Consider the following 19,633-nt stretch of genomic DNA (forward strand, 5'->3'; position numbering starts at 1 on the left):
AGACTTTTTAAAAGGTCAAATTTGAGATTGGTATTTTCATTGAACCATCTGTTGTCTTATTTCACAGAGTTCTGTGAGAGTATATTTCTGAAGTATATGGCATTGGGCTTCAGGTTAGCGTTCTTCTAGTAGATTATAAAGCTTACTTACGGAACATGGTTTTTGAACCCTGGCTATTGACATTGTGTACCCAGATAATTCCTTTTTGGGAGGAGCTTTGCTGTGCATTGCAGGATATTGAGCAGCATTTCGGGCCTCTTCCACTCAGTGCCATAGTAACCTCCTTTCCCTGTGGTTGTAAATCCCAAATATGTTTGTGTCTTGTGGGAGCAAAATTGCTTACGTTTACTGTTCTAGAGACTTCTAAAAAAGAAATAGGAAACCACTTGTGCGTTTGGGGAAATTGTATAGATCTCATTTCCCTCTAGCTCTCTGTTCTCCTAACTCCCTGTCCTTTTCTATCTCCATGTTATAAGTTGGGCCTATAGTATTTTTTCATTTTGCAGGATAACGTTAAAAGCACAGGTGAAACAGGTGTTGAAGAGCTGATACTGGAAGGCCACCTTGGGGTAACAAAAGAGTTACTGGCCTTTCAAACTTCGGAGAAAAAGTATCACTTTGGTTGTGAAAAAGGAGGTGCTAATCTCGTTAAAGTAAGTACTCTTTTTTTTTTCTTTTCTTTTTTTTTTTTTTGAGATGGAATCTCACTCTGTGGCCCAGACTGGAGCACAGTGGTGCCATCTCAGCTCACCACAGCCTCCACCTTCCAGGTTCAAGCGATTCTCCTGCCTCATTCTCCCAAATACCTAGGACTACAGGCATGTGTCACCACACCTGACTAATTTTTGTATTTTTGGTAGAGGCCGGGTTTCACCATCTTGGCCAGGCTGGTGTTGACCTCCTGACCTCAAGTGATCCCTCCACCTCCACCTCCCAAAGTGGGTGAGCCGCGTGCCCGGCTTCACTAAGGTAAGTTCTGAATTTTGGTACTGAACTTCTTATCATGACTTTATAAATGTTTGTTAGCAAATGTATCTGATTGAACTCTGTATAATGGCTTTGAGACATAATCTTGATGTTTTTTTCTTTTTTCATGTCCCACTTCTCTTTTAAAAAGGATCTCTGAAGAGGTTACAGTACCTCACTTGAAGAGATTTTGGTTTTTGTTTTTTGTTTTTTGTTTTTTTGAGACAGAGTCTCACTCTGTCGCCCAGGCTGGAGTCCAGTGGCCGGATCTCAGCTCACCGCAAGCTCTGCCTCCCGGGTTTACGCCATTCTCCTGCCTAAGCCTCCCCAGTAGCTGGGACTACAGGCGCCCGCCACCTCGCCCGGCTAGTTTTTTTTTTTTGTATTTTTTAGTAGAGATGGAGTTTCACCGTGTTAGCCATGATGGTCTCGGTCTCCTGACCTCGTGATCCGTCCGTCTTGGCCTCCCAAAGTGCTGGGATTACAGGCTTGAGTCACCGCCCCTGGCCAAGAGTTGTAAAGTAATTACAAATCAGAGTTTTGATAAAGTGGTATGGAAAGTCAGTAAGCAGCATTGATTGATTTTCATGTTGAATAATCTCAATTTTTCTTGACTAGATTTCTAAATGAGAGAAATTTCCATCTTGCAAAACTTCATTTTTTATACAGTATTTCTTGGTGAGCTTTTTATATGTTATGCAATTCAAGAAAAAGACTAACTTTGATGCATTCTGTTCCTATTTGAAATGAATTTGTTTATGTTTATATCTGATTAAAGAAGTTAAATTTATTTAGAATGTCTCTTTTCTTTGTATAAAATTGTTTAAATCATTTCAAAAAATCTGATCTAGAAAACTGATTACATTTATTAATTGTTCTCTGGGGTTTTTATACAGTTTTGTTTTGTTTTGAGATATATAATGAGATATTTAGTTATGTCAAATAATTATTAAAAGTATTTCCTTTGAAGAGATGTTTTTTCTAACCTGTATTTTCTACTAATAACATCTAATGTCTTTTTCTAACTTACTAGGAATTAATTGATGATTTCATCTTTCCTGCATCCAAAGTTTACCTGCAATATTTAAGAAGTGGAGAACTGCCAGCTGAGCAAGCTGTTCCAGTCTGTAGTTCACCCGTTACCATCAATGCTGGTTTTGAGCTACTTGTAGCATTAGCTATTGGCTGTGTAAGGAATCTCAAACAGATAGTAGACTGTTTGACTGAAATATATTACATAGGCACAGCAATAACTAGTGAGTATTTTAAATTATAAAGCTGTATTGTTCATTAATGATACTACAGTTTAAAATTTTATTTGATGTTTTAGAAAAAATTAACTTGTGATGGATTTTTTTGATCCAATGAGTTTAACATTTTTAGTTGTCAGATATATAATTAAAACTGTTTTAGTCAGATAACATTAATTCAGAAAAATTTTTAGATATGTCTTTTAAATGATCCTTTATACTTTGTTTAGATGAGTTTTATGTAGTCATATGTGAAATAAAACCGAAACTTCAGAGTAATAGGAAGGCAAATTTAATGCCATAAAAAGTTTATATTTAAAATGTATGCATTGAGAACTCATCTCTGCACCAAGCGGACCTAACAGACATCTATAGAACTCTCCACCCCAAATCAACAGAATATACATTCTTCTCACCACCACATCGCACTTATTCCAAAATTGACCACATAATTGGAAGTAAAGCACTCCTCAGCAAATGTACAAGAACAGAAATTATAACAAACTGTCTCTCAGACCACAGTGCAATCAAACTAGAACTCAGGAGTAAGAAACTCAATCAAAACCGCTCAACTACATGGAAACTGAACAACCTGCTCCTGAATGACTACTGGGTACATAACGAAATGAAGCAGAAATAAAGATGTTCTTTGAAACCAATGAGAACAAGATACAACATACCAGAATCTCTGGGACACATTTAAAGCCGTGTGTAGAGGGAAATTTATAGCACTAAATGCCCACAAGAGAAAGCAGAAAAGATCTAAAATTGACACTCTAACATCACAATTAAAAGAACTGGAGAAGCAAGAGCAAACACATTCAAAAGCTAGCAGAGGGCAAGAAATAACTAAGATCAGAGCAGAACTGAAGGAGATAGAGACACAAAAAACCCTCCAAAAAATCAATGAGTCCACGAGTTGTTTTTTTGAAAGATCAACAAAATTGACAGATCGCTAACAAGACTAATAAAGAAGAAAAGAGAGAGGAATCAAATAGATGCAATAAAAATGATAAAGGGGATATCACCACCGACCCCACAGAAATACGAAGTACCATCAGAGAATACTGTAAACACCTCTAAGCAAATCAAGTAGAAAATCTAGAAGAAATGGATAATTTCCTGGACACTTACACTCTCCCAAGACTCAACCAGGAAGAAGTTGAATCCCTGAATAGACCAATAGTAGGCTCTGAAATTGAGGCAACAATTAATAGCCTACACACCAAAAAAAGTCCAGGACCAGATGGATTCACAGCTGAATTCTACCAGAGGTACAAGGAGGAGCTGGTACCATTCCTTCTGAAACTATTCCAATCAATAGAAAAAGAGGGAATCCTCCCTAACTCATTTTATGAGGCCAACATCATCGTGATACCAAGCATGGCAGAGACACAACAAAAAAAGAAAATTTTAGACCAATTTCCTGATGAACATCGATGCAAAAATCCTCAATAAAATACTGGCAAACCGGATTCAGCAGCACATCAAAAAGCTTATCCACCATGATCAAGTGGGCTTCATCCCTGGGATGCAAGGCTCGTTCAACATACGCAAATCAATAAATGTAATCCAGCATATAAACAGAACCAAAGACAAGAACCACATGATTATCTCAATAGATGCAGAAAAGGCTTTTGACAAAATTCAACAGCCCTTCATGCTAAAAACACTCAATAAATTCGGTATTGATGGAACGTACCTCAAAATAATAGAGCTATTTATGACAAACCCACAGCCAATATCATACTGAATGGGCAAAAACTGGAAAAATTCCCTTTGAAAACTGGCACAAGACAGGGATGCCCTCTCTCACCACTCCTATTCAACATAGTGTTGGAAGTTCTGGCTAGGGCAATCAGGCAAGAGAAATAAATAAAAAGTATCCAGTTAGCAAAAGAAGAAGTCAAATTGTCCCTGTTTGCAGATGACATGATTGTATATTTAGAAAACCCCATCGTCTCAGCCCAAAATCTCCTTAAGCTGATAAGCAACTTCAGCAAAGTCTCAGGATACAAAATCAATGTGCAAAAATCACAAGCATTCTTATACACCAGTAACAAACAGAGAACCAAATCATGAATGAACTTCCATTCACAATTGCTTCAAAGAGAAAAAATACCTAGGAATCCAGCTTACAAGGGATGTAAAGGACCTCTTCAAGGAGAACTACAAACCACTGCTCAGTGAAATAAAAGAGGACACTAACAAATGGAAGAACATACCATGCTCATGGATAGGAAGAATCAATATCGTGAAAATGGCCATACTGCCCAAGGTTATTTATAGATTCAATGCCATCCCATCAAGCTACCAATGAGTGTCTTCACAGAATTGGAAAAAATGGCTTTAAAGTTGATATGGAACCAAAAGAGCCCTCATTGCCAAGACAATCCTAAGTCATAAGAACAAAGCTGGAGGCATCACACTACCTGACTTAAATTATACTACAAGGCTACAGTAACCAAAACAGCATGGTACTGGTACCAAAACAGAGATATAGACCAATGGAAGAGAACAGTGTCCTCAGAAAAAATATCACACATCCACAGCCATCTGATCTTTGACAAACCTGAGAGAAACAAGAAATGGGGAAAGAATTCCCTATTTAATAAATAGTGCTGGGAAAATTGGCTAGCCATAAGTAGAAAGCTGAAACTGGATCCTTTCCTTACTCCTTATACGAAAATAATTCAAGATGGATTAGAGACTTAAATGTTAGACCTAATACCATAAAAACCCTAGAAGAAAACCTAGGTAGTACCATTCAGGACATAGGCATGGGCAAGGACTTCATGTCTAAAACACCAAAAGTAATGGCAGCAAAAGCCAAAATTGACAAATGGGATCTAATTAAACTAAAGAGCTTCTGCACAGCAAAAGAAACTACTATCAGAGTGAACAGGCAACCTACAGAATGGGAGAAAATTTTTGCAATCTACTCATCTGACAAAGGGCTAATATCCAGAATCTACAAAGAACTCAAACAAATTTACAAGAAAAAAACAACCCCATCAAAAAGTGGGCAAAGGATATGAACAGACATTTCTCAAAAGAAGACATTCATACAGCCAACAGACACATGAAAAAATGCTCATCATCACTGGCCATCAGAGAGATGCACATCAAAACCACAATGAGATACCATCTCACACCAGTTAGAATGGCAATCATTAAGAAGTCAGGAACAACAGGTGCTGGAGAGGATGTGGAGAAATAGGAACACTTTTACACTGTTGGTGGGATTGTAAACTAGTTCAACCGTTATGGAGAACTAGATGTACCATATGACCCAGCCATCCCACTACTGGGTATATACCCAAAGGATTATAAATCATGCTGCTATAAAGACAGATGCACACATATGTTTATTGCGGCACTATTCACAATAGCAAAGACTTGGAATCAACCCAAATGTCCATCTGTGACAGACTGGATTAAGAAAATTTGGCACATATACACCATGGAATATTAGGCAGCCATAAAAAAGGATGAGTTTGCGTTCTTTGTAGGGACATGGATGCAGCTGGAAACCATCATTCTTAGCAAACTATCACAAGAACAGAAAACCAAACACCGCATGTTCTCACTCTTAGTGGGAACTGAACAATGAGATCACTTGGACTCGGGAAGGGGAACATCACACACTGGGGCCTATCATGGGGAGGGGGAAAGGGGGAGGGATTGCATTGGGAGTTATACCTGATAAATGATGATTGATGGTGCTGACAAGTTGATGGGTGCAGCACCCAACATGGCACAAGTATACATATGTAACAAACCTGCACGTTATGCACATGTACCCTAGAACTTAAGTATAATAAAATAATAATAATAATAAAATAAAATGTGTGCATTGAAAGATTTTGTAATCCTAACACTGAGGTTGCTTAATGTTATTTTTGTTGAATTCTAAGGAAGGTATGGTTTTAAAGATCACAATGTGAGAAGATAAATTTGAGTGTATTTTACTAAGCTCTAAATGCCTAGATCAGTCCCATAAAGTGAGTAGCTATCTTCAGATCTTACGTAGAACTGAAACTCAGAGTGGGAGGTGGGTGTAACTAAAATAACAGATAATAATATAAAATTTAGTTCATTTCAACGAAAAAACCAAGGCTTAAGAATATAATTAACAACAGCATGCATTATAAATCTTTAATTAATAAATACAAATTTATCTTTGCTTATGTATTTCCCTGGGTGAGAATATTTTCAATCACATTGTAGGAGTTTCTACCTAATTACTCCCTGATTAGAAGGTCAGATCTTTTTTTGTTCCGTTGAATCTGCATAGAGAGAAGTTTCTTCTTTTTTTTTGAGACAAGACTCGCTCTTGTCCCCCAGACTGGAGTGCAAAAGTGCGATCTCAGCTCACTGCAACCTCCACCTCCAGGTTCAAGCAATTCTCCTGCCTCAGCCACCTGAGTAGCTGGGATTCAAGGCACCTGCCACCATGACTGACTGATTTTTGTATTTTTAGTAGAGACGGGGTTTCGCCATGTTGGTCGGGCTGGTCTAGAACTCCTGACCTCAGGTGATGACCTGCTGTAGCCTCCCAAAGTGCTGAGATTACATGTGTGAGCCACCACCGTGCCCGGCCAAGAGTTTCTTTTTTAAAAACACTTCTTTTGTTAATTTATTTAGCTAATGTATTTATGTGGTAAAGTGGGTAGTTTCAAAAGAGTTTATTTTTTAGAAACACTTGTTTATTTTACTAGTGTTTATACCTGGTAAATATGTATTTTTAAATTATAAAAGAGAGGATATGTGTTAACAATTATTAACTTCCTACAGATTTTATGTTTCCAGTCCAGACATTATCTCTGTCTATGCATTTGTATGTATGTATAGCTATTTGTTCTGTACAAATGAAAATGTACAAAGTACAATAATTGTTAACTTTGTTTTGTACTGAGTAACACACCTGTCAGCACATGAAGATCTGTGTAATTCTGTTTATTAGCTACATAACTTATAGTTCAGTGTGCTCCAATTTATGTAATTCATCTCTGATGGTGATTGATGTTTAAGTTGTTTTGGTTTCATGCAAGGAAAAGAGGGATTTATAGTTCTCACAGTTATTTCAAATACACATCTCATTGACTATCTCACAATAAAACTGGATATCGGCAAAGCAATTATCACTCTTTACTAAGGAAGGAAACTATTTACGTGAAGGTTATACTTTTTAAGAGTCAGGGCTGGGCGCGGTGGCTCATGCCTGTATCCCAGCACTTTGGGAGGCTGAGGTGGGCGATCACAAGGTCAGGAGATCGGAGACCATGGTGAAACCCCGTCTCTACTAAAAATACAGAAAATTAGCCCGGCGCGGTGGCAGGCGCCTATAGTCCCAGCTACTCAGGAGGCTGAGGCAGGAGAATGGCGTGAACCCGGGAGGCGGAGCTTGCAGTGAGCCGAGATCGTACCACTGCACTCCAGCCTGGGTGATACAGCGAGACTCTGTCTCAAAAAAAAAAAAAAAGAATCAGAACCACAACTTGAGTCAAAGTCGAGTTTGTATTGTATACAATACTTACATTGTACATAAGTCAGTGCTCTTATATACAATTAAAAGTGAGAAAACCATAGTATTTTGTTTATAGAGAGTTCTGACCACAGTGAATTGAATACACTTAGATATAGAAGTTTTTTGTTGTTACGGTTTTTGAGAGGGAGTCTTACCCTGTTGCCAGGCTGGAATGCAGTGGCACAGTGTCAGCTCACTGCAACCTCTGCATCCTGGGCTCAAGTGATTCTCCTGCCTCAGCCTTCTGAGTAGCTGGGACTACAGGCGCACACCACCACACTCAGCCAATTTTTGTATTTTTAGTACAGACATGGGTCTCGAACTGCTGACCCCGTGATCTGCCCACTTCGGCCTCCCAAAGTGATGGGATTTCAGTTGTGAGCCACCATGTCCGGCCAGAAGTTTTTAATGAGTACAATAATAATGGTTAACACTAATCTGTGATTAACACATAGAAATTTAGTGCTATACCACCTTGTTTTTTTGAGACAGAGTCTCTCTCTGTTGCCCGGACTGGAGTCACTACAACCTTTGTCTCGTGAGTTCAAGCGACTGTCCTGCCTCAGCCTCCCAACTAACGAATTACAGGCATGTGCCACCACGTTCAGCTAACTTTGTATTTTCACTGGAGATGGGGTTTCACCATGTTGGTCAGACGGGTGTCAAACTCCTGACCTTAAGTGACCTACCTGCCTTGGCTTCCCAAACTGCTGAGATTACAGGCGTGAGACACTGCAGTGGCCAATATTATACCATCTTATATGACTCTTCAAATGGTTACAGAAGCAGTATCATTAAAAACATCAACAAGGTCTGTAGTTAAGAATCTGTATAGTGGCTCATATTGTTAGTGTCAAAATTTAAAATACTGTTTCAAAGTGGCTGTGGTGGTAAAGGAGGTGTTGCTCTTATTAATTTGTTAACCTCAAAGTGGTGAACAGAATCACCATTTTCATAGTATAAGCATCTTTTCTCTTTTTAATTCAGCTTGTGAAGCACTTACTGAGTGGGAATATCTGCCTCCTGTTGGACCCCGCCCACCAAAAGGATTTGTGGGACTCAAAAATGCTGGTGCTACGTGTTACATGAACTCTGTGATCCAGCAGCTATACATGATACCTTCTATCAGGAACAGTATTCTTGCAGTTGAAGGCACAGGTAGTGATTTAGATGATGATATGTTCGGGGATGAGAAGCAGGACGGTGAGGTAAATTTTAATTACTGTTTTCTTTGAAGATTCTGATAACAGATGCTGTTGTTCTCCCTCGGATTACTATACTTTCATGGGATTTTGTGGGGACTACATTTTGATGATCCAGGCAGAATCTCTGAGATACTATGTCTGGCATACTTGTAGTACTCACTATCTAATAGACTTGAAACTCCAGTTGATAATTTTTAGCACTGTTTTTTTGTCTCCAAACCACAGTTAATGTAATCGCATTTTGTGTGACATGGTAAATGTAATTCGGTATTTGAAAAATGATGAATTTATTTGTTTTTAATAATTACATTTTCATTGTCTTGTTTTTTAAAATGTATTATTTAATTTCTCTCACTTTTTATATTGTCTGTGTTTCATAAACTGTACTTATTTTTAGGATTCTCTATTTTTCTCAAATTAGAGCTCTTTCTGCTAAGGAAACAAATTTGTTTCTCAAATAATGCTTCATGGACCTGTTAACAATGTTAATTAACAACTGTAATCAGGCTGCCTATGAAATATATCCAGTTGAAAATAAAGCAGTAAAAAAGATAGTTTTTAGTGGCAGATCACATATTTAAGATTTAAGATGTAGCTCTTAAATACGTGTGTATGGAAAATGTAGTTTTGGTTATATTTGGCTGGGCATGGTGGCTCATGCCTGTAATCCCAGCACTTTGGGAGGCCAAGGCATGCAGATCACCTGAGGTGGAGAGTTGGAGATCACCCTGACCAACAGAGTGAAACCCCAGTTTTACTAAAAATAAAAAAATTAGCCAGCTGTGGTGGTGCATGCCTGTTGCTGGGCATAGTGGTGGGCGCCTGTAGTCCCAGCTACTCAGGAGGCTGAGGCAGGAGAATCTCTTGAACTTGGGAGGCAGAGGTTGCAGTGAGGTGAGATCGCACCACGGTACTCCAGCCTGGGTGACACAGTGAGACTCCATCTGAAAAGAAAAAAAAAAGTTTTGGTCTTTTTTTTTTTTTTTTTTTTTTTTTTGAGCCAGAGTATCACTCTGTCTCCCAGGCTGGAGTGCAGTGGCACAATCCCAGCTCACTGCAAGCTCTACCTTCCAGATTCACGCCATTCTCCTGCCTCAGCCTCCCGAGTAGCTGGGACTACAGGCGCCCACCACCATGCCCAGCTAATTTTTGTATTTTTAGTAGAGACGGGATTTCACCTTTTTAGCCAGGATGGCCTTGATCGCCTTACCTCATGATCCGCCAACCTCGGCCTCCCAAAGTGCTGGGATTACAGGTATGAGCCACCGTGCCCAGTCTTGGTCACGTTTATACTCAGACTGTTTATCTTTTACTTATGTTGATAGGAACTAAATACAGAAATCAAAATTTTAACTGCAGTAAATGGTTCTCCAATTTCTACATTTCTTCCCTTTAGTGGTCTGAAATAGTTTGAGTTTCAGATTGTAGTGTAACATTTATGGAGATTACAGGCACTTGCTTCTGCCTTTCAAGATCTAATAAATCACACCATCCAGGCATTCCCATCTGGGTAGCTATACTTGTAGTAGAATCCCCATGTGGATTGTTCACCAATACCAGGTTAAGAGCCACTACTGGAAGGAAATTGGAAATTAAGTCCTACTTGTATAGCTCATTCAACCCCCCCATTGGGTGTTGAATTTAAAATAGAGATGGCTCATCATACTGACAAGAAGTAAATGAGGCCAACAGTACATAAAATTTCAAATTACGTCACCCACCTTTGTACTTGGTTGTTTGTGCTTTATGTTTTCTCAGCACTGTACTGTGGCATGCATGGGTATGCCTACTTTTTCTATGCAGTGAGCTTCTCCAGGGTGGGAACTGGGTATTATTTATTTCTGTAACACAAATATCAGATACAGAGCAAAGCATATAGAAACAAACATGTTAGACATTAGTAAAGCAGCTGTATTTGAGATTATGACCTTTGGAGCTTTTGTGTATGCTCCCGTTCTTTCCACAACTAGTCTTAATAACCATATTTATTTTTAATAATTGTGATAACATTACATGGACTATCTCATGTAATCTGGGAAAAATGCATTATCCTCACAAGAAGATACTGAGTCCTAGGAAGACCAAGTGACTTACTCCCTGAAGTTACTTATGGCAGAGCACTCATTTGTCTTTAGTCCTGTCTACTTGACCAAACTTTACTGTATTACACTACCTCTAATGTTTTTTTAACTACTCTTTTATACTTATCTGTGAAATATTTTATCATAACCCATCTGTGAAATGATCACTAATATTAAAATTAACTGCTTTGGAAGTAGTGTGAAAAATGAATAGCATTTCATTTACTAACTTTTGGTATTTGTTTCAACTTCTTTCATTATACTATCAAAGTTAGATTAGCTCATCAATGTCTTTTGGTCTCTAGAGTAATGTTGATCCCCGAGATGATGTATTTGGATATCCTCATCAATTTGAAGACAAACCAGCTTTAAGTAAGACAGAAGATAGGAAAGAGTACAATGTTGGTGTCCTAAGACACCTTCAGATCATCTTTGGTCATTTAGCTGCTTCCCGACTACAATACTATGTACCCAGAGGATTTTGGAAACAGTTCAGGTAAATTATGGGTGGGTGATCATTTAAGTTTCATAAAAACATCAATACAGTAAACTTCTAAAATGTATCTTAGAATACATAATTAGTTTTGTATTTAATATCTAAACAATACTAATGTTCTAACTATCCTTCTTGGTCATAGTTTTTTTAAATTATCCCAATAGGGAAAATTTGTCACAGTAAAGAAAGGCATTGTATTCTTTAATCTCTTTTTTTTTTCACTGTTATAATAACTTTAATTTATCTTGCATTTTACAGAAGTCTATGAACGATTTTTAAAAAGCACCTCCTTACCCCATATCACGTTTCTCTGACAGGTGTTAAAAGTAGGCAATGAGTATGTCAACAGCTTGAACATCTTGCAAGGACTTCAGACCAACCAACCACTCGCCAAAAATCTTGGCAGCTTTTTAATCTTGTTTTTAATAGAACGGTATATCCACTCTGAGGGCAAATCTGTCCAGCCACATCTCCACAATACGCTTTGCAAAATAAGTGATTATCAAATTAGTTAGCTTTGGCACGGAGCTGTGCTCGCTTGCCCGTGACAGCCTGGAAGCCGGTTTTGATGCTGGCAGCAGAGCATCTAGAATGACAAGTTTCGCACTGTAGGAAATAGAGTCGTGTGTCCTTCTGTAGGATTGTGTCCGGTGATCGGCATGTGTGACAAGTGACATATTCCTTGATATATCTTCTCAAGACATTTTCTATCTGTTTCTGTTGGAATGTTCCTTTGATTACAAGTTAGTATACCATCTATAGAACCACTTGTACCCAGTTCAGCCAACAAAAATGCAAGGAGATGTTTGGGCTGATGATGTAATAGTTTACAGATATCTGTAAAGTTGACAAAAGAATTTTCTTGGTTCCTACTCGGACGACCTGTGGAGGTTTCATGACAAATTTCCTTTTCTCCCCAGCAACCATATCTGGATTCTTTTCCCTCATGATGTTGAATACTCAATTCAGCAGCTCCTCACATGTGTAGTCTCCTTCTGAGCCTGCCCAAGCAGGGCCTGTCTGATTACTGAATGAGATACCATCATCTTTTTTGCTGTCCTTGTCTTCTAGAGCTTCATCTTTCTCTAGTATTTCATCTCATCTGGGACTTAACATTCTTCTTTTTCTTCTTTTTATTGCCAAGCATAATGTCAAGGTCATCCTCTGGTTCAGTTGGTTCTTGAACATCACTTTCAATCTTAAGATCGTTTACACCTTCTTCAGCTTCATCAATATCAAATATCTTTTTAGTTTTTTTCTTCTTTTTCTTTTGATTCAAGAAGTTCAGGTCATCTAGATCATCAGAAGCATCTTTTTTCCTAGTGTCCTCTTCATCAGCTTTCAAATCTTTGTCCTCAGTTGGCCCTGGCTCCACTTCTTTTGTTTCTGAAGGCTGGGTTTCCTGTTTGGGTATCCCCTTCCTCATCTAACATAAAAGGCTGCTGCTGCTTCTTTTTCTTCTTGCTCATAGTAGGATCAAAAATCATCTCGTCCCCAGACATGGCTGGGGCTCGAGTGGGCTCGGCACGGACGGGAAGTCAGACGGGTCACCCCCAGGCCCTGGCGGCAGCGCTACTCCTGCCAATACCTCTCCCACCACCGCACTAGGCTCTTGCATCAGCGAAAGGGAACAACCTAATCTCTTAAGATACAATTTAATACTTCATTTTGGAGGACTTATCATTTATATAAAAGCAGCCAGGCACAGTGGCTCATGCCTATAAGCCCAGCATTTTGGAGCCCAAAGCTGGCAGATCACCAGAGGTCAGGAGTTCAAGACCAGCCTGACCAACATGGAGAAACCCCGTCTCTACCAAAAATACAAAATTTGCCAGATGTGGTGGCTCATGCCTGTAATCCCAGCTACTTGGAAGGCTGAGGCAGGAGAATCGCTTGAACCCAGGAGGTAGAGGTTGCAGTGAGCCAAGGTTATGCCATTGCACTCCAGCCTGAGCAACAAGAGGAAACTCCATCTCAAAAAAAATTACATAAAAGCAAAATACTAAAATGTAGTCATTTCCTTGCTTAAACAGCTCTCTGCTAAAGCAAATGTCAAATATATTGTTTTATCTATATAGATTTTTTTATATATCTCTAACATTTTTCTTTAAAAAGATAATCATGGTACATTATCACATATAATAAAAATTATTTTATAAGCTTGGAAGACATGGCAAAACCCTGTCTCTACAAAAAAATACAAAAATTAGTTTGGCATGGTAATATAAGCCCTTGTAGTCTCAGCTCCTTTGGAAGGTGGAAAATCATTTCATTCACTAACTTTTGGTCTTAGTTTCTTTCAGCTTTTTGCATTATAAGTTAGATTAGTGCATTAATGATATCTTTTGGTCTCTGGAGCAGTGTTGATCCCCAAGATGATGTATCATACTTACCTTGAACACCAGCATTACTCATAAACAAATGGACATTTTCACCACTAGAAAGGAAGTCCCCCTTCCTAGCCTGGCAAGAAAAAATATATGTGTATATTATATATAATTATAACTATTTTTATATAGGCATATTTTCTTTACAAATTTGTAAAGTAATAATTCCCTAACATCCTCCAAAAATGACCAATAAAATTTGGCCTCTTTTTAGGTTTGGAAAACCTCAATTAGGCCAGCTGCAGTGGCTCACACTAATAGCCCTATCACTTTGAGAGGCCAAGGCAAGCAGATCTCTTGAGCCCATGAGTTCAAGACCACCCTAGGCAACATGGCAAAACCCCATCTCTACTAAAAATGCAAAAACTTAACTGGGCGTGGTGGCCTGTGCCAGTAGTCCCAACTACTGAGGGAGGATCACCTCAACTGTGATGGAGCCACTGCCCTCCAGGCTGAGTACCAGAGTGAGACCCTGTCTCAAAGAAACAAAGAGCTCAGTTACATCTTAAACTTGTCTTTTTTTGTTCGTTTGTTTCACCTATTTTATCACGGCCCACTTGCTGTGATACATGGTACTAAACACTGTAGCGCAACTTTTACCATATACTGTAATACATGCTCTTCCTAGCGTGTAGAAAAATACTGCTGTCCCTCATAAGCATTTAGAGTTCTTTCAACAAGGTACTTCCTGGATAGCTTAGAGGTAGGAAAGGAAAGGCTTCTTCGGATTTCTGAGCTGCTTTTTCTGTTTCATTTATGGTAGCCACCCTTATATGTATTAGCATATCACTTCCATTTCTTTTGAAAGTCACAAACTTAGAGTACACTGACTCCCCGTTGTATCTCTCAGTATAAATTTCTATATTCTATAGCTGAGCTGTAAGCCTCGGTTATAAGTACGATATGCATTTATAATTATTTTTTCTTCTTTCAGTTATATAACTTCACATGTGCCTTGCTCTCCTTTTTACCTGTTTCAAGTAGTTTTTCTTTCCCTAGCTTATGCTTTCTTTACCTCAAGACTTTTTTCTGCAATCTAGTCAGCGTTTCTGTTCTTGTTCTTCCAATTTACTATAACACTTTTAAGTTTCTATCTTCAAATCTTCTACTTAATAATTTGTGTGTGCATATATATGTGATAATTGAATACATAGTTACGTAATTATATACATTATAGAGGAATTTCATACACATGTATATAGATATGTATCATTTTGCTTCTTTATAATTTGTATTTAAATGTATTAAGCTATAATGTGTTTGTACTTAAATATGTATGTTTTTGTCTTCTCAGTGATTCTCACCAAATAAGTGTGGAGCTCACAATTTGTCCTAACACATTTGTGTTACACACACTCTAGACACATAGGTTCCTAATACATTTTTTTTTTTGTGGTAAAGTTCTTATAAAATTTATCATTTCAGCCATTATAGTGTACAATTCAGTGGTTTTTGTTACATTCAGAATTTTTGTGAAAGTATCACTATCATTTGGTTCCAGAACATTTTCATCACTAAAAAAGAGGTTCCCTGCTCATTAAAGAGTCAGCCCACTTTTCTGCCCACACTGGCAACAAAAAATTAATTTTCTCTCTATATAGGTTTGCATATTTTTTATATTTCTTGTAATTTAATCACAGAATATATGGCCTTTCTGTCTAGCATCTTGTGTTAAACATGGTGCGTTTAAAGTATGTCCATTTTGTAACATGTATGTCCATTTTGTAACATGTATTGGCACTTTGTTCATTTTATGGTTGAATTATATTTCATTGTATGACTAGACCACATTTTGTTTATTTATCCATTGATTAACTTTGGATGGTTTCTGTCTTTGAGCTATTGTGAATAGTGCCTCTGTGAAAATTAATGAACACATTTATGGTGTGGATGCATGTTTCATTTCTTTTGGAGTAGACCTAGAAATGCAGTTACTGGGTCATGTCGTAATTCTATTCTATATCTAACTTTTTGTGGAACCACCAAATTGCTTTCCAAAGCTCCTGTAAGATTTTTACATTTTCTTTTCTTTTTTTTTTTTTTCTTAAGAAAGAGTCTTGCTCTGTTACCCAGGCTGGAGTGCAGTGGTGCAATCTCAGTTCACAGCAGCCTTTACCTCCCACATTCAAGCAGCTCTCCAGCCTCAGCCTCCCTGCCTCATCCTCCTGCGTAGCTGGGACTATAGGCATGCTCCACCAGCACTCCACCACAGCTAATTTTTGTATTTTCAGTAGAGACAGGGTTTTTAGTAGAGATGAGATTTGGCCATGCTGGCCACGCTGGTCTCAAATGCCAGACCTCAGATGATCCATCAACCTTGGCCTCCCACAGTACTGATATTATGGGTGTGAGCCACCAGGTCTGGCCCAGATATTTACATTTTCTGTCAGCACATTATGAAGGTTACAGTTTCTCTACATCCGTCAACACCTGTTACCTTACTTTTAAGTATATCCATCCTGAAATATGTGAAGTATATCTTCTTTTGAATTTGATTTGCATTTCCCTAATGACTGTTAAGTACTGTTGAGCATTTTTTCATGTACTTATTAGTAATTTCTGTACTTTTTTGAGGAAATGTCTATTGAAATACTTTTCTCATTTTTTGATTACTTTTGTTGTTGCGTTGTAAGACTTCTTTGTATCTTCTTTGTGTATTTGTGATAGTAGGCCCTTGGAGATAAATTATTTAGAAATATTTTCTCCTATCTGTGGATTATCCTCTCAGTATCTTTATAGTGCACTTTATGCGTAAGAGTTTTATTTTGTTTTGTTTTGTTTTTTCAGAGTGTCACTATGTCACCCAGGCTGGATTGCAGTGATGCAGTCTTCGCTCACTGCAACCTCTGCCTCCCAGATTGAAGCAATTCTCCTGTCTCAGCCTCCCAAGTAGTTAAGACTATAGGCCCGTGCCACTACACCCAGCTAATTTTTGTGTTTTTAGTTGAGACGGAGTTTTACCACGTTGGCCAGGCTGGTCTTGAACTTCTGACCAACCTCAGGTGATCCTCCCACCTTGGCCTCCCAAAGTGCTGGGATTACAGACCATAGTGCCCAGTCAAGAGTTTTAAATTTTGATGAAATCATACTTGCCTTTTTTTTTCTTTTCATTTTCAGGCTCCTCCTGTAATTTACTATTTTTATCATGGCAGAATGTGCATAACATAAAAATTCACCCTTTTGATTGATTTTAGTTGTCCAGGTCACTGGCATTATATACCTTTATACCACTATATCCAAAGGTTTTTCATCTTTTTATTTTGAGACGGGGTCTCGCTCTGTCGCCATGCTGCAATGCCATAGCGTGATCTCGGTTCACTGCAACCTCCACCTCCTGGGTTCAAGCAATTGTCCTGCCTCAGCCTCCGGAGTAGTTTGGATTATAGGTGCCTGCCAAGATACCCAGCTAATTTTCGTATTTTTAGTAGAGACGCGCTTTCTCCATGTTGGCCAGGATGGTCTGGAACTGCTAACTTCAGATGATCTGCCTGGCTTGGCCTCCCAAAATGCTAGGATTGCAGGCTGAGCCAGTGCACCCTGCCAGTTTTTCTTCTTTTAAATTGAAACTTTATATTCATTAGTAATAACTCTCTCATATCCTCGTATTAATTTTGGGGTGCTGCTTTGGAAACTTTATTGAATTATTTTATCACGGTGATGTATACTTGCATGTAATCTTTAGGATTTTGATTTGGATGCTTTTTGTTTCTTATTTATTTAATGATTGTTCTAGGAGAATTACTTTGTCAAATAGAAGTGGTAAAAATGGATATCTTTGGGTTGTTCCTGGTCTTAGAGGAAAAGTTTAATCTTTCATCATTAGAACCTTACCTTAGACAAGCTTGTCCAACCTGCCTTATTTTGTTATGTTTTGTTTTGTTTTAGGCTAAAAGCAGCCTGAAGCCATGGGTTTTTAATTTCTGTGTCTAGTGATAAAGTGAAAGAGGGTGAGGAAGGAACTTTACCAGCCCATCAAGAAACTCGTATATTTGTTTGAGTTCTTTGTATGAACAGACATTTCTCAAAGGAAGACATTCATACAGCCAACAGACACATGAAAAAACGCTCATCATCACTGGCCATCAGAGAAATGCAAATCAAAACCACAATGAGATACCATCTCACACCAGTTAGAATGGCAGTCATTAAAAAGTCAGGAAACAACAGGTGCTGGAGAGGATGTGGAGAAATAGGAACACTTTTACACTGTTGGTGGGATTGTAAACTAGTTCAACCATTATGGAAAACAGTATGGCAATTCCTCAAGGATCTAGAACTAGATGTACCATGTGACCCAGCCATCCCACTACTGGGTATATACCCAAAGGATTATACATTATTCTACTACAAAGACACATGCACGCATATGTTTATTGCGGCACTATTCACAATAGCCAAGACTTGGAATCAACCCAAATGTCCATCTGTGACAGACTGGATTAAGAAAATGTGGCACATATACACCATGGAATACTATGCAGCCATAAAAAAGGATGAGTTTGCATCCTTTGTAGGGACATGGATGCAGCTGGAAACCATCATTCTTAGCAAACTATCACAAGAACAGAAAACCAAACACCGCATGTTCTCACTCATAGGTGGGAACTGAACAATGAGATCACTTGGACTGGGGAAGGGGAACATCACACACTGGGGCCTATCATGGGGAGGGGAGAGGGGGGAGGGATTGCATTGGGAGTTATACATGATATAAATGATGATTTGATGGGTGCTGACGAGTTGATGGGTGCAGCACACCAACATGGCACAAGTATACATATGTAACAAACCTGCACATTATGCACATGTACCCTAGAACTTAAAGTATAATAAAAAAAAAGAAAAAGAAAGAAAGAAACAGAAACTCAGAACCCATGAGTATGTTCTCTCCCTTGGACAGTCCTGCCTTAGACCATGTTTAAATATTGACTCAATATGAACCAAAGCTAAACATAAGAAATAAAATTGTAAAAGTTTAAGGGGAAAATTTATGGCGTTGGATTTGGCAGTGATTTCTTTGATTACATCAAAAGTACAGACAGCAGAAGAAAAAGTAGATAAAGAATACATTAAGTCATATTGTGATGTCCAGTGAAAATATATCTTAGTAGTTACTGGTATTACATTTATTCTCACAAGAAAGGAAACTTGTGAGGAAATTTTTGAATTGTATTGAAAGTTTTGCAGAAAAGTGGTTAAACACGGGGACACATGGAATTGCAAGAAAGAATACAAATGGGAAATGGCATGTATAGAAGTCTTATTTTTCTTTCCTAGTTTCTTTAAATTTCTCTTGAGTATTGAAAGTAAAAATAACATTAAGGGGTAATTATGTATGGTTTTAGTATGTTTGACAATTACATATGGAGAAAAGTAAATGTTTATTATCTGGCTGTGAAGCTTCTGTATCTTAATGGAAGTGGTAAAATATTAACACTGTGATAATATAATTCATAAAGTAACTATATAATTTATATGCATATTCTATGTATTTATTTACATACATATATTTGTGTATATGTAAAATTACACAGACATAGAAAGCTAAACATACAGAAATAGGTACAACTAAAACCTAGAGAAATCTAATTTAAGATTTTGGCTTGTACCAATAATAGTATCCTAATTGTGATATTGTATTACATAGTTTTGCAAGATGCTGTTGCTAGGGAAATTGGGTAAAAGATATCTTAATTATTATTTATTAAAATAGAGAAA

At 38.0% G+C, this 19,633-nt stretch overlaps 1 protein-coding gene and 1 pseudogene across 2 annotated transcripts in view; one reads left to right on the forward strand and one right to left on the reverse strand.

Annotated features, from left to right (window-relative positions):
- LOC117062150 (probable ubiquitin carboxyl-terminal hydrolase FAF-Y) overlaps window positions 1-19,633 on the forward strand; it is a 224,474-nt gene that overhangs the window by 169,626 nt on the left and 35,215 nt on the right. The window contains 4 exon segments of the mRNA XM_033175384.1: window positions 507-653; window positions 2,000-2,222; window positions 8,734-8,954; window positions 11,338-11,528. Of these exon segments, the coding sequence (XP_033031275.1) occupies window positions 507-653; window positions 2,000-2,222; window positions 8,734-8,954; window positions 11,338-11,528 (782 nt within the window).
- On the reverse strand, window positions 11,886-13,252 carry LOC117062204 (annotated as a pseudogene). The gene has a single exon (XR_004428267.1). The product of XR_004428267.1 is annotated as a eukaryotic translation initiation factor 2 subunit 2-like (transcript).

The sequence above is a fragment of the Trachypithecus francoisi genome, unplaced genomic scaffold (genome assembly GCF_009764315.1).
Source record: "Trachypithecus francoisi isolate TF-2019V2 unplaced genomic scaffold, Tfra_2.0 Contig00131, whole genome shotgun sequence".
NCBI lineage: Eukaryota > Metazoa > Chordata > Mammalia > Primates > Cercopithecidae > Trachypithecus > Trachypithecus francoisi.